Below are 23,078 nucleotides of genomic sequence, written 5' to 3' on the forward strand. Positions count from 1 at the left end.
TCTTAGGGCTGGGCAATTGAGGTTAAGTGACTGGCCCAGAGTCACATAGCTAAGAAATGATTGAGGACAAATTTGAACCCAGTTCCTCTCAACTCCAGACCTGGCACTCTATCTACTGAGCCACTGTCCTCCCTACCCACTACACTTTGAGGATCACCACATTAGAGAATCCTGGAAACAAGTCTTTATGTTAAGAGATGTCTTTTACAAACTGTTAATCGAGTCACCTGACCTCTAAGCCAAGGGATAATAATGCTTGTACTACTTACTGTAAAGGCTTGTGTGACAGATGGGAGAGGCTTTATAAGCTTGTTAATATGATTTGCTCATTTATGAGGTATTCAGGATTTCAATGAATAGTAAGAATTAGAATAGAATTCAGAAGTAGTTAAGGGGAAAAGTCTTAGAAGTCAGAATTTTGTTTTCTCACTCAATTTGTATTCAGTTACTAGCTAAGCCTTACGTATATGATTACTATTTCTTTTTCCTTATTTCTAAGACCTTGTGTGGAGATTCTAGAGTCAGGTGGTTTTTATCTGTTATTGAGTGATCCTGTCAATTACTGTTCATTATATCTCTTGAGCTAGATTATATGTAAAATGGGCAGAATACTTGCCCTATCTCAGGATTGTCAGAATCAAGTAAGATGTAGATAGTAAATGCTATCTAATATAGAACTTTAAGATTTTATAGCTGCTCTATTATAATACATCTGGAGATCAATCATAAGGAGAATGGATTTGATTGACTGTTGATTGTTTTAAATTGTAGAGTCTTTGACACGAGCTGTATGGTTTCCAATATTCCTTTGCTCACCAGAATCAGGTAGGTTCCAATACATTGTCTGGCAATGTCATTGCAGAATTTTAAGGGGTTGTTAGGGCATATATATGACTATCGATTATTCAAGGTTTAAGACAATATTATATAACATTTGACTTAATGTCTAATGTATACTATATGCTCTCTAGATATAATCCTTGATCCTAGACTTTCTGGCCCTGTCTCCCATTTCAGTTATATTAACTTTTCTATGCTTTTAAATTTTGTTGTGTGCATGTGTGGTGTTCTATTTTTTACCCCTAACAACAGAGTGGAATCCCTCCTTTAGTGCAGAATTTTTGGTGTGTTTCTATCCCTGCTATCTCTGATTTGGGCCTTACAGGTTAGCTGAGGGAGAGAGTGGATGGTATATCTTAGTTTGAATGTTTGATCATATTTACAGTGTGTTATTGCTAATGGACTGGATGGGCTTGTAGACAAGAAGATCTAGGTCCAAGTCTTCACTTGCTATGGAACTAAGCACTAGTTAGACACAAACTCTCTGAGTCCCTGGCAGTTCCCTAAACTACAAGTTAACAGATGAATTACTTTGAATCTGCATAATGGAGGAAAAAAAAGAAGAATTAAAAGTAAAATTCAAAGACATATTAGTGGAGAAATTTGAAAGAAGAAACATTCTGTTTCTATCTTTAAACTGCATTAATTTGTTCAGTAAGCACTTATATACTTTTATGCTTACCATTTGCCTTTTCCATTTTCTTAAGATATATTGTGAATGGATATTCTGGGACTATTGGGTATTTTCATTACTTATGGAAGAGCACTCTGAGTCTCCTTGGTTCATACTTTTAAAAAGGATATTAAAGACCTTGGTATGGAATGAGAAAATTCCAAATTTCTTTACCCTTGCTCCAAAAGTATTTCAATATTTAAAGTCACGTCCTATGTAGAAATGCTTCAAGATACAAATACTAAGTATTTAATTGACCAAGCAGTCTATTTATCTAAAACCCTTACTTTGGTCTTAGTATTAATTGTAAGACAGATGAATGGCAAGGGCTAGGCAATTAAGGTTAAGTGACTTGCCCAGGGCACATAGTTAAGTAGTGTCGGGTCACATTTGAACCCAGCTTCTCTGGTCTCTAAGCCTAGCTCTCTATCCATTGTAATACCACCTGCTTAAGGTTTTCTTGAACTACCACTACAAACAGCTCTTGCTCTATGACTTGAAGAAGCAAGCATTCACAAACTGAAGTATGGCCATTGTTCCTAATTGAGGACAACCCAAGTTACTGTAAGAAGAAATCTTTCAATAGGATTTAGGATTGATCCTCAGCAACAGTGCTCTCTGCACCATTATCATGTCTTTGAATCTTTTTCATTTTATTTCTTGACATACTTTCTTTGAAAAATATTATTTTCTGTCTAGGCATAACAACAACACAGGACGATGGCTGACCAGATTCAGAGCTAACTGGGATCCAAAGCAAGAAGACTGCTTTATTGTTGGTAGCATGGCTCGTCCAAGAAGCCTAGACATATTCCATGAGAGTGGAGAGCTGGTACATTCTTTTATTGATGAAGAGTGCCTTGCCTCTGTTTGTTCCATCAACGTCATGCACCCAACTCAGAATATCTTGGCTGGGGGGAATTCTAGTGGGAGAATTCACATATTTAAGGGCTAAAAAAAAAGTTCCCAAGGTTTTGCTTTGACAAGATTTGATTTATTCAACTTAGGTGGTGCCCAAGGAGCATGGAATTGTAGTCTTTTAACACAGTAAGTTGCTTTATAAATATGAAAATGCCAAAATGAGCATTATGCACTTTGATTTTTAGGGAGAAGCAATAGAAATCTGGAGTCCCCCCCCCAAAGTTGGGGGTGAGAATTTGGGGTGGGGCATGATTTATGCATATTTCTATAGACATGTTCTGAGATGCTAAAATGTTTTGAATGATTAGTATTAAAGTTTTTGTGACCTAATTTATCTTAAGTCTTTATGTTTTTCAATTAATTTCCAAATTCATTGAAAAATCATCTAGTTTCTAATCAGGATTATTCTAGAGGTGGGATTATATGACATTCCAGATGCTATTGATCTCTCCCTTTATTTAAAACCTTCAAGGATGACTGAGTAAGTTAAAATAACCACCCAAATCTGAGTGGGTTGGGAGTTATTTCAGATTACATGCACTTTGGTCATTTGTGTTGTTTAAATGTTTTTAAAAATTGATACTTTGTATTTTTATGTCACCTGCAATTTCTATTTCTTCTCATTTTCCCTTCAAAGATCCATCTCTACAGTAACTTAAAAACTAAAAAAGACTTACAGAAAAAATCTGACAAATGTAGGGTTCCACCATCTGTGAAACAAAGGGGGAAGATTTCTGATATTTGTTTTTAATAGAGTTTTTCTTTTTAGAATTTTTTGGAGCATAAGTTAGGCTGAGTAGGTGCTGGTCCAGATTCCTTTCTGGTGATTAGTCAGCGATTTATGCAGTTTTATCCAACTGAGTCTCCTTCCTGCTTTTGCTATTATAGCTTGAGATTTGATTGTTTACTTCTCTGTCTTCCTCATTTACTGGTGTGATGGATTACGTCATGGAGAAGAGGGCACCCCTGCAGGCTTGGTAGAGTCCTAGTCTTGTCTGGGGTGACATTTAAAAATACATAAGAATCCAGTGGAAAGCTAAGAACAGTCATGGCATTGCTAGGTGTCATGGATAGATCTTATTTCCTTGCCGAAAGGCCCAAATCAAATTGATAATCGTAAGTAGCCTTTGAACACAGGGGTGTGTGAATGTCTTAATTTTAATTGCCAGGCGAGGTGTCTGTCTTTCCCAAAGTCCTTCCTGGATGGAATAAGACATTCCACTAAGTCTCATCTACTGTATGTATGTATTCAGAATAGTGGAGGAGGATGAATCCTGAAGCCATCAAGGGGATGCTAGTTTGTCAGCATGTTTCATAGGAATTAGATTTTGAAAGGGCCTTAGAAGTGATCTACTCTTATCCAATCCTTCTAAAAATGGAGAAATTGGGGCCCAAGGAAGGTGACTTGCTCTCCTCCCCCACCACACAGTAAGAAGTACAGCTGGAATTTGAACCCAGGTTTTCTGACTCTTAACTTTTTTTTTCTTTTAACTCCTCTTCCTTGGAGTTATTCATTTAAATTCCAGGAAACACAACCATGTTGCATTTAACATGCCTGGTTCATTCCTGTGCTTTTTATTATTTTCCAAGTACTGCTAGAGGCAGTGGGGAGGGGGAGAGAGGGGATTTCCTTGGTTCATGTAAAACCTTTTATGTTTATTTTAATCTTAGACATAACCAGGTATCATCAGAGTGAGGTGCTCTTTTTCCTTAGTTTTAGCAACTGTTGCCAAGTAGGGTCAGAAGGTAAGCATTAGGGTGAGGGAGGGGGATTTACTACACTTTTCCTTCATTGAATGTGTTAGGTAGGAAACTCCACTTCAGATAAAGTTTTTGGCTACATTGTTCTCTGACCTGATAGAATGAAAAAAAAAAAGGAACTCACTCATTTTCCATGATATTTAAATATTTATTTAATTTTAAAAATAGTCTTCATGGCACCAATGATTTTATGACAACTACATACTACATATGTAGAAAAAGGTACATCAATTGAAGGAAAATGTAACTTTGAATATTTGGCACATGAAAGGTTAACATCTATTTTTATGAAACTAAGAAATTCACATTTGCTGTAGTTTAACCTTCTACTGCTTAAAGACGCAGTACACTAATCTTTAGTAAGAGTTTTGTTTCCTCCGATAGACAAAGCTCTGGAAACCATTGCTTTTCCTATAATGAGATAAAACTAATTGGAAGAGGGAATTGAGACCTTGTGGAACACAGTAAAAGTGAGTTAAAAACACGACCAATACTAAGGTGTGGGAGAGACACCATATGACAGTAGTGGATGACAAATGAGGTTTGTTATTCAATCTCTATTTCAAAAGTAAATCTAAGGAATAAAGGTCATCCATAGTTTTGGGGTTAAATTCTTCTTAAAAACCAAACCAAACCAAAAACAATTCCGTGGACAAATTCTCACAATTGGAAGTGGTGTAGCACTATTGTACCAGTAGGACTCTAGACACAGGGAACACATTAAGAAATGAAATACTGCCTCTTTAATGTGTAATGAAAACGGTCTGGTTTGAGACTATCACTTGCTGCATAGAAACACCATGTTACTACAGGCTGAGGTAGGAACACTACACTAAAAGTTAATCTGCTATGTTGCATAAGACGGTAGATATCCATGTTAAAACCAGCCCCCTGGCAGCCTCTTCTCACATCGTCTACCTTTCATTTGTAGTCAGCCCTCTGCTCAAAGTTTTCTTACAAATGGCAGCGATTCATTGGATACCAAACTTTTACTCAGTGACCCATTTTTTTCTCCCATTATTCCCGGTCGGTTTGCTGCCCTGTCCAGAGGCCACTGCCTAAAAGGGTGTTGCTGGCAGGGAGGCTCTAGGACAAGTCTTCCTGACTTCATTTGAGCATCCATCCTACCCGATCATCCTGTTTGTTTGGGTTCAGGCATCTTTTGTCTAGCATGGGGTGTGGCCTCACGTACTATGAGGATTCCAAGGGGAAATGGTCACAGGTAACTTAATACCTCCTACTCCTAGCACGGAAATGGGTCTGCCACCCTAATGTCAGGAGATTTTTAATGTTATCGATGAAAAAAAAGCTTTCATAAAAACATCAAGATGGTTTAAACAAACAAAAAAAGCTTGTGCAAAAGCCTTGATTTTTTATTGTAATCACGGATCCAATTTCATCGCTTCATTCACTGTTCGTGGTTCGGCTGGGTACGTGGCTAATGAGGAAAGATCTTACTAGGAAACTGCTCCTGCTCCCCGCCTAGGGGTAACAGCAGCTATCTCAGGAACGCAGCCACTCGGCCTCTTCCTTAAAAAGGTGGTTAGTTAGGCCCCAGAAAACTTAGGTATCTCTCCCTGAGATGACAGCAGGATCTTGTGCCTTCCCTGCATGTTCTTAGGCAGGTGCTGCTGAGGTTCCCCTCAGTGAGGATACTGGGCTTTCATTTTCCTGACGAAGAGGCTGACCCTAAAAGGCCGACTTCCAGCACTGACTCCACACTAGTAAGTCCGGGTCTTTTACCTTCTAGACTTAGAAATTCCCCGCGGCTGATTCTTCTGACCTCCTCCATGGATACTGATGTTGGAATTCTTTTGTCGGAAGCTTTTCATCCTCAGGATCGATTTCTTCTTTGAACCATTTTGTAATCAGATTCTATTTGCTCACTCCACAAAGTAAAAAAAAAAAAGATGATTAACAAAATGGTATTTGGTTCTTAAATTATACATTGTGAAAGTGTCCTTTTCGGGTGGGTACAGAACATGTACCACTGAAAACTAAGCTGTGGTTGCTGCTACCTCTACTTTTGTCTGAAATGGGCAATCCTTGGCCAGTAACTTCATTTGCTTTAGCACTTTAATACCTTTGGACCAATAAAAAAGGCTTGAAGCTTGGAAAAAAAAAATCCACAGATGACTTGAGTTCATGTGACAAGATATACTCTGGTGTGTGTACACCAGGCTCTAGTCTAAGGGAACGGACTTACCCTACCCCTGCTGCTGCTGCTGCCGCTTCGGTGGCCCCTTCAGATGCCCACACTCTGCTCAGATTTGAAAAAAAGAAAAAGGAAAAAAAATAAATCCAACTCAGACCAATTGCTAAAGGGGTGGGCTATGTGAACCAGCTTTTCAACCTATTCAAAGCAGATGTCTGTTAATTAAAAAGTTGTCTGGGAAGGGAGCCTGAGCAGTTCCCCTTTTCAGAGACTGCTTCACCCAAACGTTCCTCCTGAGAGGCTGCCATAGCCAGTCCACTAGCACTCAGTAGCACCATTACGAAGGCTCCTGCAGAATACAACAGTGCTAGTCCTTAACTAGTGTCCCATCTGCCAGGTGACACTAATGCAATAATCATTAGTTATAATAAAATAAATTCTTTTATTTGATACTTTTAAAATAATACAGGTTTATGAAAATTAAAATTCAAAACCAGAAATTATCCTGCAAATTGGAAAGATGAAAAACAGAACCGCAGAGTCTTTCTTGAAAGAATGTCAGAAGAAAATGAGTTTCCCCAGTGTATTTAGGCCAGGACTCAAGCCTATCCCTTTCTTCTCCCGGGAAACAACCCTCCTAGGCTGCAGTGTACTTGGAGTCATGAGAGGAGGACTTATTATATGTGCCGATGGTTCCGCGATGGGTCCCATTGCTGGGAACGAGTAGCAGGTATCTCCTCGGTCCACCTGGCTAGTTAATGGGAGGAGTCATACCTTCTCAGGTGTCAATGAGCAGGCTCACAACTGAGCGGATTTTGCAGGCAAACCATCGCCTGAGGGGATAAAAGTATTGATAATGGAACTGTTCAAATTCAGGGGTCTGGCGGATATCACGGAAAAAGGCAATGTCAAGGTCAGACTCGGTAAGGATGATCAGGAGGAGGAGCAAAACAAAGAGGAGTCCCACAGTCACAAGGAGCAAACGGAGGACACTTAAAACAAACTTATTCACCTGTTCTGCCTCTGGCCCGTTGTGGCTCTGGCACAGGGCCTTCAGATCGCCCCCCAGTGCCTCCACTTCTGCTGTGGTCGGTGTGCTGGCCTCCGATTCCTTCTCCTCTTCAATGCTGCAGGGGGCCCCATTGATCTGCCTTGAGAGCAGCATCAGTTCCAAGCTGTGCTCTGCCACCGGGGTGGGCAACACGCTATCTGCTGGGCTATAGGCCTCATCCGCTATCACGGCCACCCGCTCGCTGCTGTCTGCCCGGCCACTCCGCACATGAGGCAGGAAGGTGTCGCTGTGGGAGGTTGATCGAACTGGGGTGGAGTGGGCGCTGTCCCGGAGGGATTCCAGACCTACGGGGAAGACAAGAAGGAGCAGTCATTCATGAGAGAGCAATGTTGGGCTGACGGCTGAAAATAGGACCCGATTTTGTGTTTTGTTCTAGGTCCTTGAATGCAGTAATCCACAGGAGAAAGAAGACCCCATAACACCAGTATATGCAGAAGAGACAGGAAAGAACCATTCTTAATCCAAGGGCCAGCTTGAGCGACCACAGCCCGGCTTCATTCTTTACCACTGGTTCTATATGAAGTTAATGGTCATAAAACATGAAGGCTTTCTGTTCTGGTGCGTATTGATCACCAGGGATTCCAGAACCCTCACCATCCAGCTTTCTTTGGGCACGGGGAGCTTAAGGTGGGACAGTACTCATGCCTCAGGCTGTGGCTTTTGGGAGTAAGATGACTGCATATGGAAGAACTGAGCTCCATAAAATACTCACATTTTCTCTGAGCACAGATAAAAAAAACCAAACCCAGACACGTTGTCATTAGTAAATGTAACAATAGCCCACATTTCTCTAATACCTAAAGCAAGTTCTTTCCTCCACAACATTCCTGTAAAAGCTGTCCCTGACCTACAGTAAGAGCATCTCATTCCAGGCTGACGCCCTATCTTAAACTTGCAGGTTGGGGCTCTTGTTAAGATAACAATTTCAGGTCCAAGGCTTTGGTGGGTATATAACTTTATAAACTATATAGTTTGTGAGCCCCCATCAGTGCATTTAGCTTACCTTGAGCCAGCCAAAGGAAACCATCAGCTCAAAGCAAAGGCATTTACTAAAATGGCATACTAGGAACAGTAGTAATAATTCCCATATCAGCCTGGAACAGTCTCTTATCAGTACCTTGTTCATGGGAATAGTGGACACTTGTGGACATCAACCTCCGAGTGTTCCCTCTTTTACAGATAAGGAAACTGGTAGAATGGATGCCAAACCAAAAAGATTGTTGACCACTCCTTGTGGGTTCTACTGCTACAAGCCCTTTTTAGGGTTCAGCCATCTCTCCCCATCCCTTAGGGCATAATGGTATGTGACCTGTTCATGACCCACAATATTCTATTAGGGGAGTCTTGACTAGTAACTCTTGGCAATAGCAGGGAATCAGCTTCCAAAGCTCCTAGCACTCTTTAGGATCTATAATATTCTGGTTAAATACTAGGGCAGATGCAAATATTGAACATTCTGGAGCAATTCCTATATCTGCTCATTTATTCAATCAAAAATAAACAGTGAGTGTCTACCATATGCCAGTCATTGTGCCAAGTGCTGTGGATATAAAGAGGCAAAAATCAATCCCTGACCTCAGTGAGCGTATGATCTATTGGGAGAAGCTACATACAGGATAAATATGAAACATTTAACAGGCAAGGCACAAGCATAAGGAGCTGCTGAGGAAGCTTCCTGTAGAAGGGGGTATTTTAGTTGGGACTTGTGAGAAGCCAGGGCAGTCAGTTGGAGTAGAGGCAGGAGGCCTTTCCAGGGATGGAGAATAGCCACAGAAAATACTCAGAGCCAAGAGATGGGAGTTTCTTATTCATGGAACAGCCAGAAGGCCAATGCCTCTGGGTCAGGGTGCAGGCTGGGGAGTCAAGTGTATGAAAAGTGGAAAGGTAGGAGACAGGGCTGGATAGTGGGGATGCTTGGATGTGGTAGAAGCAAACTCCTCCCCACCCCATTTCCTAAGGGGGAAAAATTTTGTTCTCAGCTGCCCCTGGACCTTGAGCCCACTCTGTCCATTTTCTTTACCCAGATCTAGGACATGTCTAAGCCCTTCCCCAGTCCTTCTAATTCAGTGCGTGTGAATGAACCAAGGTACTGAGCACTTTCCCTTTTTAAACTCTCACTTTCTAAACGACAACTCTTAAGACAGAAGGGCAGGGGCTAAGCCAATTGGGTTAAATGACCTGCTGGGGTCACGCAGCCAGGATGTGTCTGAAGCCAGATTTGGCTGTCCTGATTCCAGGCCTGACACTATCCACTGTGCCATCTAGCTGCCCCAGGACTGAGCACCGTTGGAGGGAGAGAGAGAAGATAATCTTTATCCATATTGTTCCTGTGCCTCCATCCCCTGCTCTCCTGAAACTGCAGGCTCCACAGTGACCAGTGATCTAACTGCCAAGTCTAGTGGCTTCTCAGTCCTCTTCCTTCTTGACCTCTGCAGCTTTTGACACTTGATCACCTTCTTTATTCCCTTCTCTGGGTTTTTGTGATCCTACTCTTCGCTCATTCTTTGCAGGAGTTCCACGTAGGTCCTGCCCGCTAACCCCGGGCATTCCCTTCTCCTTGGCCCTCTTCTCCTTTTATCCTCTATTCCTTGGAGATCTTATCCAGCCCCTGGAGCCAGCCATCCTCTCTGCTTATGATTTCTGAATTGTAGCCAGATCTCCCCTCTGCTGACTTCCATTTTTGTATCTCCTACTGCATGACCCCAAGGGAACATCTTCCTAGAGGTCTTCAACACAACCTACCCAAAACAGCTTGTTTCCTTTCCCAGATTTCCCTGTTACTGTAGAGTCCATCAAGTGCAGTCACCAAGACACAAACTCTGTATCCTCAGTTTCTTTATTCTCGTATCCCATCTGTTGCCAAGGCCAGTTGGACTTTGCCTTTGTAACATCTCTCTAGTATGCGCCCGTCACCAACCGGTGCAGGCTTTCAGCAATGTGTACAGACCACCTTAAGAGCCTGCTAGTCTCTGCCCTCCCCAACTGAATGCTATTTAGCCACTAAGGAGCTCGGGCGGCTCCCGAAGGCCTCCAGGACCAAACGAAAAATGCTTTGGCACAGAACAGCCCCCTCAGACTCTTCCATTCTTGTACCTCGCCCACTCTGCCACCTAGTGACACGGGCTGTTCCCTGCACAAGCCTGCCATTTAATGGCCTGGGACATTTCCACTGATGGTCCCCACATGCCTGGAATTCTCTCCTTCCTCCTCCCTTCCCTGGTTGCCTTCTGGTCCCAGTGAAAATCTCATATTTCACAGGAGGCCTTTCCTGATTCCTCTTCATTCCAGCGCCTTCCTCTACGGATTATCTCCAATTTGCCCAGTATATCACTTGTTTATGCCCAATGGTTTGCGGGTTGTTGCCGCCATTAGCCTGTAAGCTCCTTGAAGGCAGGGCCTGGTCTCCCCTTTCTTTGTGTCCTCAGGACTTAGTACAGTGTTTGCCACATGGTACTTAAGGAAAAACTGTTGCAGGGACCAGTAAAAGGGAAGAGTAAGAACCTTTCTGGAGACCCCTCTAGGTCTAGACACCAGGATTTGGATCCATTCTAGGTTGGGCCATTCTGGGACTCTTGAGGAAGCAGTGGGGTCTCAGAGCAGGGCCTAGCTGGGGTCTGGTAGCTCACTATGGCGGTGAAGGGAACAGGAAGCCGGAGGAAGCCTCAGTTTACCAGTGACAGCTCGAATCTTTGGGGTGTGGCATCGGGGAGCCCCACCTAGGGGAAGGCCCCGCCAAAGTCTCTGGGAAGCTCCCGTGTGCCATCAGGAGGCTTCTAAAAAAGAGGGCCAACAGCAGCAGGTTTCTGGGAAATCTTCCAGACCTCGTTGCCCTGGTCTGCTGGCCGTGGCGGTGCAGCCTGGCAGGACCTGCTGCACAGAAGCTCTTCCTTCTACCTTCACTTTCTTGCCCTCATGCCACAGCTAAACCATCTGTCCTAGGCTCTCTGGGGGTGGGTTCACTCTTTTTACGTGGCAGCTGTGCCCAGCTCTTCCTGCCCTCTGGGCTATGCTGCCCACCAGTGGGTCGCCATTTCCGTCTCCAGCATGTCTGAGGTCTTCCTGACTCCAGGCCGCTCTGGCGCTGTTTGGCCTGGGAGGGAGGGGCCCCTCCGACCAACTCCCATGACTGGAACAGAAGGTCCCTGGCAGCAGCCGCCTGACCCCGGCACATTCCAGGGCAGCGTGCCCAAACCTGTACAAGGGCAGCAGGGCAGCAGAGCCCCGTCTTGCTTCCAAAGCCTCTGGCGGTGGGGATCAGCGGCCCCAACAGGGTCAGCCCCGCTGGGGAGGGCAGGAGAAAAAAGAAGGGAGGCCGCAGGGGCTTCCAGTCTGCCTGAGGCCAGCCCAGGCCAGAGGGTCCGTCTTGGGCCATTCTAAGATGTTGGGGCTCCTTGAGAGGGGAGGAGGGGACCGCAGGGGTGCCGCCTCCCTGGGTGAGATGGGGGGGGCTGCGACCGGGAGGGCCTTCCTTACCTCTGGTAGTGGCCTTCCGCGTCCCCCGAGGCACGACCCCCAGGAGCCGAGCACGCAGCCTGGGACCCACCCTCAGGACCCGCACGCTCATGGGCCGCTCACAGTGGTTGGTCATCCAGAGCTGGACTCGGACTTTGGTGCGGATCTTGATCAGGCTCTTTCCCATGCTGATCCCCGGCCAGTCCCCAAGTGGGCCTCCGCGCTGCCCCGGCCACAGCGCAGGCGTTCTGTTGGCGGCTTCTTGGCCGGGCAAGTTTAGATAAATGCTGGCACGACCTCTATTTATGGCAGGCGGGGGAGCTGGACGAGGCTGCGCTTGGATTGGCCAGTCCAGGAGTGACCACAGGCTCCGAGGTGCGTGTCTGGTCACTTCCGCGGAGGGTGACAGGCTTAGCTCAAGGATTGTTTCGGCTTCCCTTTCACTTAAAACCGGCGTCATCACCCACTAGAAGAGCCATTTCCCATCGCTGCACATTCCCAGTTTCATACTCCGCTTGGAGGGAGCCGGACCTATCGTTGAGCCACCTGCCCAGGCTGTCGTAGCTGGTCCTGGGAAGTGTGTGGAGGCAGAGGGCTTTGGCGGGCGCCTGGAAGGGGCCCCAGCCCCGCAGGAGGGGCATGGCTCCTCCACACGGCCCACGTCCTGGGCCGTCCTGACGCTGTGGAAGACGGTGTCCCCCCAGGCCGCCCGGCTGCCGCGATGTCACTGCCCTTTGAGGGAGTAGCAGAAGTTGTCCTTCCACCCCTCCCCCTTGCGATGAGCCACCAGCGCAGTTTTCTAACATCCACTCATGGCTTGGGATGGGGAGCCCAACAGCCGGTGCTTTTGTGGCTCTAGCCCGCCCTCCCCTGCGGCTCCTGGGCCAGGTCTGGGTGGCGCCTGCCCTGCCTGCAGTGGCTTGGTGGCCGAAGAACTGGAAAGGACCCGTCCGCTTTGCCCAGGCTTAGTTTTTACAATATTTACTCAGCTATTTAAAGCGGAAATATTTTACTTTCTCTTCATGGCTAGAGTAAAGGAAGAGAGTTATCTGCCCACAGACTGCCTGTGCTTTCTAACCCGGCTCTGCTTGCCCAGACCCGGAAGCTCCCTTTCCCGGCAGCCCTAAATTAGCTCCAGCCCTCAGCTGTACCCACAACCACGTGCAGGCCTCGGGCAAATCTGGGCGGGGCCAGCCATGGTGACCACGTGATTATAGTGCTTGACACCTGGAAACATCTCATCCCCCCCCCCCCAGCTGGCCTGTGAGGGAGCACTGTGGAAGGCTCTCTGGTTCCTCCTCCTGAGGGTGGGTCCCAGGCTGCTCTCGGGTTCCTCCCTTAGGAGGGCTCCCTCGTTGGGAGTTTTTGGTCCTCTGGATAAAGGCCCATCTTCCTTTAACTCGCCGTTCTGAAGCAATTTCCATACTGAACTCTTTATCTTTCTTTACCAAAGACCTCACTATTTTTTTTTAACCCTTCCCTTCCCTCAATACTGTGTATTGGTTCCAAGGCAGAAGAGTGGTAAGGGCTAGGCAATGGGGGTCAAGTCCAGGGTCACACAGCTGGGAGGTGTCTGAGGCCAAATTTGAACCCAGGACCTCTGTCTCTAGGCCTGGCTCTCCATCCACTGGGCTACCCAGCTGCCCCCCATACCACTTTCTAAGAGGAAGCTGGGCACACACTTAAGAAAGAACACTTAAGGTTCCAGGACACGGAGAAGCATGGCAGCCAATTTAGAGCAGGGATGCCTGAATTTAATTAAAAATTCCCAACTTCACGCAATTGAGTGGCTTAGGGAAATGATTCTGTACAGTGCATGTCTGATGTTAGATGAATCAAAACAGATACATTCATGTGAACATGATGGTTTTGGTTTTTTAAACCCTTCAGACTTAAAATCAATATTACTGATTCTAAGGCAGAAGAGCAGTAAGGGCTAGGCAAGTAGGGTTAAGTGACTGGCCCAGGCTCACACTGCTAGGAAGTGTCTGAGGCCACATTGTAACCCAGGACCTCCTGACTCCAGGCCGTCAGCTCTATCCACTGGGCTGCCAGCTGCCTCTGTGCTTTGATTCATTGCAGGATTTTTGCTCCCTTTTAGGGGGCAATAGAATATGTACTGCATATTTCTGTATTTTACACAATTATAATTTTGGATAGTATAAATTTAAATACATGTGACTGCTTGTGTGTGTATTTGTGTGTTCCAATATTTGCACTAATCAGGACCAAGCTGTGCTATAAATTATGACTGAAAATGGCTGATCTCTGGCAAAGTCAGGCAGGATTTCTGTCCCTTGGATTTTCTCTGACTAAGCAGATATGCTTAGAATTAGAATAAGCTAATCAATGAAATGATCTCTCTAGTAGGCTTGTGCCCAAAATGCAGAGTAAAGTATTTTTCTTCTACATTACCCAGGGCTATTATCATTTCCATTTTAGAAATGAGAAGACATCATCAGAGAAGTTAAGGAATTTGCTTATGATCACAAAACTATTAAGTATCAGAAGTCGATTGACTACCAAGCTACATAGCTTCTCGTTTCCATTTTGCAGAGGATGGAGCTCAAGACTAGCCGTTCTATTTAAATCTCTGTAGTCACAAGTTGGTGAATAATTTGGACCCGAGGAAATACTTATCCAAAGCCCTTTCTTTGAATGTATATGTCATGTTTTACTTCAGTCTTCGAAATAACCTCTAATTTGTAAACCTTAAAATTTCACAAACTTATGAATGTTAAAAATTTTACTCCACATTGAGGAATCCTCCAATTCCCTACTTGAACTAATTCCCTACCAGATAGTGAGAACTCTATTTGAATGTGAAAACTCCTTGCTATGGGAGGACCTTGATTCCACTGTACTTAAGAATGCTTTAGGGCAGAAAACTCCTTGCTAAACAATGAAAGTACTTGAAAACCATACTTATAAAGGAAAGGAGTTCTTTGAGCCATGCCTGTTTTTGGAATTGATACAATGGGATGCTAGGTGCCTATAAAGGTGGGGCAACTTGTAAACTACTTAGACCTAAAAGGTGAAAACTTACTCAGAGGTTTTCTCTTAATGAAATTAGTCGACACAGCAGCATTTTTTTCTGACTTACTAAAGAGATTAATCTACTCAGCTGTGAATTCAAAATGGGCTGTCTTTTGGAAAACATCTACAGTGATTGGTAGATGTAGGGACTTAGGGGAGGTGACATGGGAGATTTTGCCCTTAAAAAATAAGAGCTCACCAGAAGAGCTGAAAATCATTCTGAAACATTCAGATGGAGGAGGTCATTCTGAAACATTCAGATTGAGGAAGGACTGATTCTGAAACATTCAGATGGAGGAGGGAGCTGGTGAAAGCAGCTGAGATGATGCTGGCCTGGTGTCACTAGAATCCTTGCGTAGGCAGACCTTGTGGTGAGTGTTAAAAGACTGACTGACTGATCTCTCTCTCTTAAGACTCAGGCCTAGGCCATGTTGGCTTAAGGCCCTTCATACTTATTTCCTTTTTTCTCTCTTTCTCTCTTTTCTTTAATTCCACATTTGTATTAATTAAAATCTCTATAAAACCCAGTTGACTTGGGTATTTGAATAATTGGGAATATTTCCCTGGCGACCACCTTATATATGATTTAAAAACTGTATTGAAACATATTTTCTGCGGTCAAATTTACTCACCCTCTCTTATATCTATCACAATTTATATTTTCCACCATTTTAACTCACTACAGTTTATGGGCTTCACTATTTTAAATCTCACAGTTTATGGCGACCACAAAGGGACTTTGGGTGTGGTTGATTGAACATTTATTTGTATGTATACTTTCATGCCAAAGGGGACTACCCCCCTAACTGGCTTTTTGTCAATGCATTCAGCAATTATTGATTTTATTCTTTTTTTTCTCTTATCCTCAAATTATTGTAATCTTTAAATTGATTATGTTTTTATGATCCTTTGGGGAAGAACTTCTTCCCAGAGGATCAAACGGCGTAATGTAAAATTGAGATTTGAACTCTGGACTTCAATCCCCACAAGCCCTTGCTCCAATTCCCCAAAATGCTTTGTAATCCCATGGAATTCTGAGGTGGGCGAGATCGAGAAGGTATTTAAGCTGATTACAAAGGCTTTTGAGGGCTCTTTTGGACTTCCGTTTTGGAGCAGATGCGTCTCTTCCGTGATGTGAGGTTATCTGGCCTAGGCCTCTGGCCTAGGCACGTGTTTTTTCTTATTCTCTATTTTCTTTAATCTTTAACCTTTAATAAACCTCTAAAAATATAATATTCCTTGCAGAGAGAAACTAATTTCTACCTGCCTCAGTCTCCCTAAATTTTAACTGTTACAAATTTCAAAAGGGATCTCTCAACCTCTTCAGATACAGAAATCCCTCTATGATGATATGATGAAGCAGACGATCTCTTTTTTAAAAAAAAAATTCATCTATCTGTTTCATTAAAATTCCCAGTTAACTCCTTCCTTCCTCTCCCCACACTAGAGAGGGTGGCATCATTTGATAAAAAAGATATATAAATGTAAAACTATATCTTGCTTGTTTCTATTTATCAGTTTGTTCTCTGGAGGCAGACATGCACAAGTCATGCTTCAAACAGTATTTCTGTTGCTGTATGTAAAGTTGTCTTGGTTTTTCTCATTTCACTCTTCATAATTTCATGCAACTCTTTCCATATTTTAAATTTATTAACCTGTCATTTCTTCTTTCTCAATCATATGTCATAACGTGTTCAGCCTTTCCCCAAATGATGAGCATCCCCTTATTTTCCAGGTCTTTGCCACCACAAAGACAGCTACTATAAATATTTTAGAACCTCTAGGTTCTTTTCCCTTTTTCCTGATCACCTTCAGAAAAACCCAATAATAGCATTGTTGGATCTAAAGGTTCCCATAGTAAATAGGTATCAAGTGATAACGTGTACAACCCAGTGGAATTGCTTGTCGGCTCTGGGAAGAGGGAGGAAGGAAAGAAAATGAATCATTGCAAACATGGAAAAATATTTAAAAATTTAAAAAAATTCAAAAAGACTATATATACTAAAAAAAAAAAAAAGGATCCATAGTTGATAATTCTTTGGCCACAATTCTAGATTGCTCTCCGGAACGGTTGTATCCGTTCACAGTTCTGCCTTGTGAGAGATGCTGTGGAGCAATAACGAATCACGTGATAAGCATCTCCGAACTCAGGCTGGGACTCGTGGGCCACATCGGCCTTTGGCTCTGTCAAAGCAGCCGGGTCTCGTGCTTTGTTGCCTCTGAGAAGCCAAGGCCACGTTGATGCCATGAGGAGGCCTGGAAGAGGATCTTCCGCTATCCAGCAGTAGCCCTCTCTGGCCTGCTTGGGTGTGTTTTCTAGCTCATCACAGCTGTCTTCTGTCCCAGAAGTCCTCCGGCCCTTCCTCCCAGAACCTCCATTTCTAGGAAGGCTCTTGGGGCGGCTTCTCTTCTCTGGGCTTCATGCTTGCCTGTACCGCGTTCTTCAATAGGCACCTTCTTCCTCTTCTCCTCCCCAGCTTGTGAGTGTCCTTTTGTGGCTGCCTTTCCTTAGCAGAAGGGAAGCTCCTTTGGGGCAGGGGCCGACACAGAGCACGTGCTCGCTGACTGCGCTGAGGAGGCAGGAGGGGCCCCTTGCTGGGGGAGGCCACCTTGTTTAGGAGTTCCCAGCCAGAGAGCGCCCTCCCTCCGTGATCATGAGGGAGATGAAGTGGAAAGTGGCCATTCTGGATGCACTTGCAGGAGCCGGCGCTGCCCCCTTCATTGTGCTTGCCATGGGGAGGCATCGGAGGTTTGGGCCCTTGTGAGTTCGGTAGAGAGATCTAGACAGGCTCCCACATTCTTATATCCTATGGAAGGGAGGAGGGTAAAAGAGTGCGCGCAGGAACGGCTGAAGGCGAGCCGGTGTTCCAGGAGTAAAGGAGCAAGAAGCTAGATTCTGAGTGCTCCCACAAAGCTGTGAAGCCAGGGGTGAAGGCAATCGCTTGGAAGCCCATCCCTGGGCCTGGGCTGGGAACACTGGATCCAAGGAGGGAAAGGACATTGGGCATCGCCCCTCCACCAAGATGGCGGCGGGAAGCGAGGGAGGAGAGGCTTGTTTCTCTTAGTCTGACCTTTCTGCAGCGCCGCGGGTCTCATTCCACTGAAGGAGACTCGGAGCTGCTTCTGATGACACGCGCCCCGTTTTCAGAAAAGCAAGAAGGGCTCAGGGGCTCAGAGAGAATCCCCGCCATAGCTCTGGGTCTGGAAGGGGCTGCCGGGGAAGGGACTAACCCGCTTTCATAAACGTGGTCTTCCCAGCTCCCCGTCCAGGGCAGGCCTGCCCCGTTCTTCCTCAGGGATGTAAAAGGAGCGCCCCTCCTGCCCACCTCCCCCGGGAGAGCCTTACCTTCCATGATGGAGATGTGCACGGCCCTTCGGCGGGTCCTGGGGACGCTGCTCAGCCTCGGCCCGTGGGTGATGGACGGGCAGCTCCGGCTGGGAACCATTCCGGCCCTGAGGAGGGGGAAAGGAGAACCTGTTAATGGAGGAGCAAAAAGGCCGAAGGGCACGGAGGGAGTGTGGCTGGGGGGTCGGGGGTAGCATTTTCAGTTGTTTTTCAGACATATCAGATTCTTTGTGACCCCATTTGAGATTTTCTTGGCAGAGATAGCGCAGGTGGTTTGCCACATCCTTCTCCAGCTCATTTTACAGATGGGGGAACCGAGGCCAACAGGGCTAGGGGACTTGTCCAGGGACACACTACCTGCGGGCCAGAATGGCCTGGGCCCATGGGTCTCCCCCTCTTTCAGAGCACCTCTGCTTTTTTCTGGTTTCAGCTTCTAGACAAATGCACAGGGAAGGCCTGAGTTCCTTTACCCTCAACCACCCCACCGGGCAGGGACAAGAAAGGGCAACTTTGTACCCACACTAGTCGATCCCTGTTGTGTCTAGAACGCCTGTTTAAAGTCTCGCACACAGCGTCTGGCCTGAATCTGTCTTTCCGGTTTTGCCGGATGTTGTCCCCCTTCCCTGACCTTTGCAGTCCGGCTGGCCTCGCCGCTTGTGCGTCTCCCTCCGGCCCAGGGCCCGAAGCACTTCCTGCTTGTCTCCCTCCTGAGCCCCTCTTCCTCTCAGGCTGCCATTCAGGTACCCTTTGCTGGGGGAAGCTTTTTCTGAGCCTCCAACTAACTCTTTGAGCTCGCTTGCCCTTCCGCGTCTCTGAAGAAGAACTTCTGGCTTCCTGTATCCTAACGCACGAATTGCTCCTCTCTTAGAAGGCGCTGCCCGGCGCTTGTGACCCCAGAGCCTGGCCCATCGGGAACAGAACTGGAAACCGTGAAGACGTCCAGAATAATCATGGAACACAAACAGTGGCTCGCAGGGTCTGCCGCCTGTGCCGCAGGCCCCCCAGGAGGAGGGGGCCGCCATCCAGCCTTCTAAGAGGCCATGGCTGGCTTTTGGGGAACCTGGCCAGCCTTTTTTTTTTTTAAACCCTTCCCTTTATCATCAGTACTATGTATTGATTCTAAGACAGAAGAGCAGTAAGGGCTAGGCCATGGGGATCAAGTGACTTGCCCAGGGTCACATAGCTGGGAAGTGTTTGAGACTAGATTTGAACCCAGGACCTTCTGCCTCTAGGCCTGCTCCATCTACTGAGCTACCCAGCTATCCTCGTGGCCAGCCCTTTTTGAAGTGCTCTGGGCTCTGGGCACCCTGGAAAATGTCACCTGGACCAGCTGACTAAGCAGGCTGACAGCTTGGGCCACGGGCTTCCGAAAGGAACCCCGTCTTCGCCACTGTGCTCTGGGCACCCCTCGCTTGGGGCCTCCCGCTCTTGGCTCTTCTCGTGTCCGGCTTGTCCCATGGCCAGAGACCACCTACATCAGGGACACCAGGGCTGATCCTTTCATTCTAGATTCGGTTCTCATCAAAGCAGCGAGCGTGGAATGTCTAGGACTCGGCACTGGCTGACTCCGGATCCCCACGTAGGGGGAAGGCCACGGAGCGCTCTCCCTCTTCCAGGGAGACGGGGATTCTGGGCCTTTTCTGGGAACGCTCCACACTTCAGCCAGAACCTGCCCTGCCTCTGGGGGACGGGACCCCCTTTCCTGTCTCCTGGCGGGGGCCTCCGTGGGGTGGGTGTGTGGAGGAGGGGATCGGGGACCCCTGGCTTGTGTGCCCCCCTCCTGCTCCTCTCACCTGTGTATTTCCGGTGGCTCCCTTTTGATCTTGGCGCTAGATTCCATCACTTCCTTTGCCACTCGGCCACTGAAAGCAATTTGAGGATAAAAAACAGCAACAAGAACTGAAAAAAAGAAACCCTTAAAAGGCCCGGGGTCAAGCGTTGCTGTCCCCATCCCGCCAGAGTGAGCCCCAGGCCATTCCCTCCCCCCTTCCTCCTCCCCATGGTCAGGGTGGGTGCAAAGGGGCCACGCGGTGACGCCCGTCCCTGGGAGCTACGCCATGCTCTAGCCCCAGCCATCAATGTGCACCTTCTCTCCAGGGGGCACAGAGGATGCAGCCAAGCGTAAGCGTAAACCCCAAACCCCCAATTCTAGCCAACATTTACATGGCGCTTCACAGAAATAACTCCTTTTCAATATTTCAATCAATAACTCATTCGGTCCTCATGGCTCCCTATCAAGCCTAGTGAGGCAGATCAATCCGATCATGATCTCCCTTTTACAAATGAGTAAACTGAGGCAGAAAGTGGTTCCACAAAAGGAGGTCCCATCCTCCACGACTGATTAGAGTAAGCTGCCTCTCCACCACAAAGCCTCCCTAATGAGGATGGCTCGCTCTCTGAGAGCGGGGACCATCTTATTGTACTTAAATCCCCAGCGGCTAAAGGCCTCCTTTGTAAAAACGAATGACTGAGAGATCCTAGAAAACCCGTACAATCGCAGACCAGAGGAGAAGGCCCGTCTGTCTGTCTGTCTGTCTGTCCCGGGCCTCCAACAGAGCCTGAAGGTCCCCCGGAAACACAGAGACAGACTAACGAAGGGAAGAAATGGGAAACCTGGGCAGAAGCGTCTCCGGTCGCCGGGCGAGGAGCCCCAAGCGTCTCCCCTCCAGAGAAGGGTCCGAAAAGAGATCCATGAACGGCTACTTACTGTCACTATTTACCTGTATCGGAACCGGCTCCCTTTGAAGAACAAGTTGCTGCTGGAGACGGTGCGCACCTGGCTCGACTTCTCCAACCTGCAGCAAGACACGGTCACGGTTCAGGCCAGAAGCATCCCTTCTCCAACTGGAGTTACCGAGAGCTTAAATGATTTCTCCAATGAATCTGCGCAAGCAGCGTAAGTCAGAGGCAGGGCGTGATGCCTACGAAGTATTCTGAGAATACAATCTCAGACGTGCAGACGACGCCCGTCCGACGGAGGACAGTGAAGAAGGATGAAGAGGCCGTTGGGGGAGGGTGAAAGAAGAGAGGGTAAAAGCTGGCTTGAAGCTGACTATCAAGAAGCTCTTTAAGATCGTGGCACCTGGTCCCATCGCGTCTTGGCCAAGGGAGAGAAGACAGGAAAGCCAGGCCAGATTTTATATTCTTGGGCTCAACGACTGCTGCAGAAGGCAACTGCAGCCGTGAAGTGACAAGGCACGCATCTCGGAAGGAAAGCTACGGCCCATCTGGACAGCCTACTCTAAAGCAGAGACATCACGCTGCTGTCGAAGGCCCCCAGAGTCAAAGCTATGGGTTTTCCAGTCGCAAGACACGGCTGCAAGAGCTCAACTCTGAGGAGATCTCAGCCCTGCAGCATCAGGGCTTTCAAATGGTGGTGCTGGAGAAGACTTCTGAGAGTGCCTTGGAGAGCAAGGAGAGTCAATCAAATAAGACTTTCAGAAATTAATTCAGACTATTCCCTGGAAGATTAAATACTGAAGCTGAAGCGGAACCTACTTTGGCCACATAATGAGAAGACAGGACCCTTTGGGAAAAGCTCTGACATTAGGAAAGATTGTAGACAAAAGGAGAAGAAGATGGCTGAGGGTAAGATGGTGCCATGAGAATGACAAAGTCTTTGAGAGATAGTGGTGGGCTCTGGTCCATGGGGTGTAAAAATGGAGACTTGAACCTGGGACTCCATTTCCCAGAAGTCCTTGCTCACTTCCCAAAATGCCTTGTAACCTCACCTGGGCAGAGAGCAAGATGGGGTATTTAACCTGGCTGTAAAGGCTACTGGGTCTCTTTTCCTACTTCCGCTTCGGAGCATACATGGCTCTCTACCTAGCAGGCAAGATGTGAGTGGTCGTGAACAGGCTCTCTGGGCCTAGCACGTGCCTTTCTTACTTGTATTATCCTAAATTCCTTATCTTAAATAAACCTCTAAAAATATAATACTCCTTGCAGAGAGAAACTAATTTCTACCTGCTTCAGTTTCCCCAAAATTTTAACTGTTACAGGGGTCATGAAGAGTTGGACACGAGCGAACGAATGAACAACAAAATTGGCAACATGGCTTCTTGTTCAAGCATGGAATGCATATAATGAAGGCGGGTTAAAATATGTAATATGTATGTATGTACACACATATATACATGTGTGTGAGTCTGTGGACTGGAGACAGAGGGAGAGGAAGAAAAATGCTCATATATCTTCCAAGCCAGATGCTATAGAGAATCAAGTAAAATACAGGAAGAAGAATACCAGTGATGAGGTAAGACTAATCTTTAGTAGTAAAAGGACAGTAATTAAAATATAGTTTTATATGTATGTTTTATGTATATATGTATATTTATGAATATGTATATTTTATGTATGCATATGCAAATGTGCAAGGTATGGGAAATAAATAATTTGGACTAGTGACTTTGCTCCAAAGAAAGAAATTCAGTTTTATTGGTATCATTGAGATTTGGTGTTTTTGGAAAAGGAAGAAATCAGCTAAGAGGGATGGTGGAATAGTTTTGTACCTAAAAGGACAGACTGAACTCTTCTTGGAAAATCCATTAATCAGAGGGAGAAAGCATGGTGGAGAGCATGAGTTAGAGTGAATACAGAAGGGAAAACAGAAACAAGGAGGAAATGGATAATGATGGCATTAAATAGCCCACAAGTCTGGTACAGAGACATGGCATATTAGTAATGGGTAATTTCAGCCACAGAACTCTCTCTGATAAAAGCAGAAGAGTTGGTATCTTGACTTATCTTAATAATTTCATTCTTCAAAAGGTAGAGGAAGCAATAAGGACAACTGCTATTACAGACTTAATTCTGACCAATA

General features: G+C 46.2%; 2 protein-coding genes across 14 annotated transcripts in view; one reads left to right on the forward strand and one right to left on the reverse strand.

The window, feature by feature from the left end:
* The window catches only part of WDR76 (WD repeat domain 76), a 55,939-nt gene extending 52,925 nt beyond the window's left edge, over window positions 1-3,014 (forward strand). For all 3 annotated transcript variants that reach the window (XM_007472452.2, XM_007472453.3, XM_007472451.3), the window contains exons 12-13: window positions 772-825; window positions 2,213-3,014. In XM_007472452.2, coding sequence (XP_007472514.2) covers window positions 772-825; window positions 2,213-2,468 — 310 coding nt within the window. In that variant the 3' untranslated portion in view covers window positions 2,469-3,014. The remainder of the gene's footprint in view (window positions 1-771; window positions 826-2,212) is intronic.
* A 1,308-nt stretch (window positions 3,015-4,322) lies between these two features.
* FRMD5 (FERM domain containing 5) overlaps window positions 4,323-23,078 on the reverse strand; it is a 372,966-nt gene continuing 354,210 nt past the window's right edge. For 5 of the 11 annotated variants that reach the window (XM_001362983.3, XM_007472454.2, XM_056810377.1 and 2 more), the window contains exons 11-14: window positions 20,977-21,051; window positions 20,050-20,118; window positions 18,257-18,363; window positions 4,323-7,706 (exon numbers count right to left, since the gene is read on the reverse strand). In XM_001362983.3, the coding sequence (XP_001363020.1) occupies window positions 7,129-7,706; window positions 18,257-18,363; window positions 20,050-20,118; window positions 20,977-21,051 (829 nt within the window). In that variant the 3' untranslated portion in view covers window positions 4,323-7,128. The remainder of the gene's footprint in view (window positions 7,707-18,256; window positions 18,364-20,049; window positions 20,119-20,976; window positions 21,052-23,078) is intronic. The other 6 variants (XM_056810376.1, XM_007472459.2, XM_056810374.1 and 3 more) reach the window with 4 other exon arrangements.

This window comes from Monodelphis domestica, chromosome 1 (assembly GCF_027887165.1).
Source record: "Monodelphis domestica isolate mMonDom1 chromosome 1, mMonDom1.pri, whole genome shotgun sequence".
In the NCBI taxonomy this organism is placed as follows: domain Eukaryota; kingdom Metazoa; phylum Chordata; class Mammalia; order Didelphimorphia; family Didelphidae; genus Monodelphis; species Monodelphis domestica.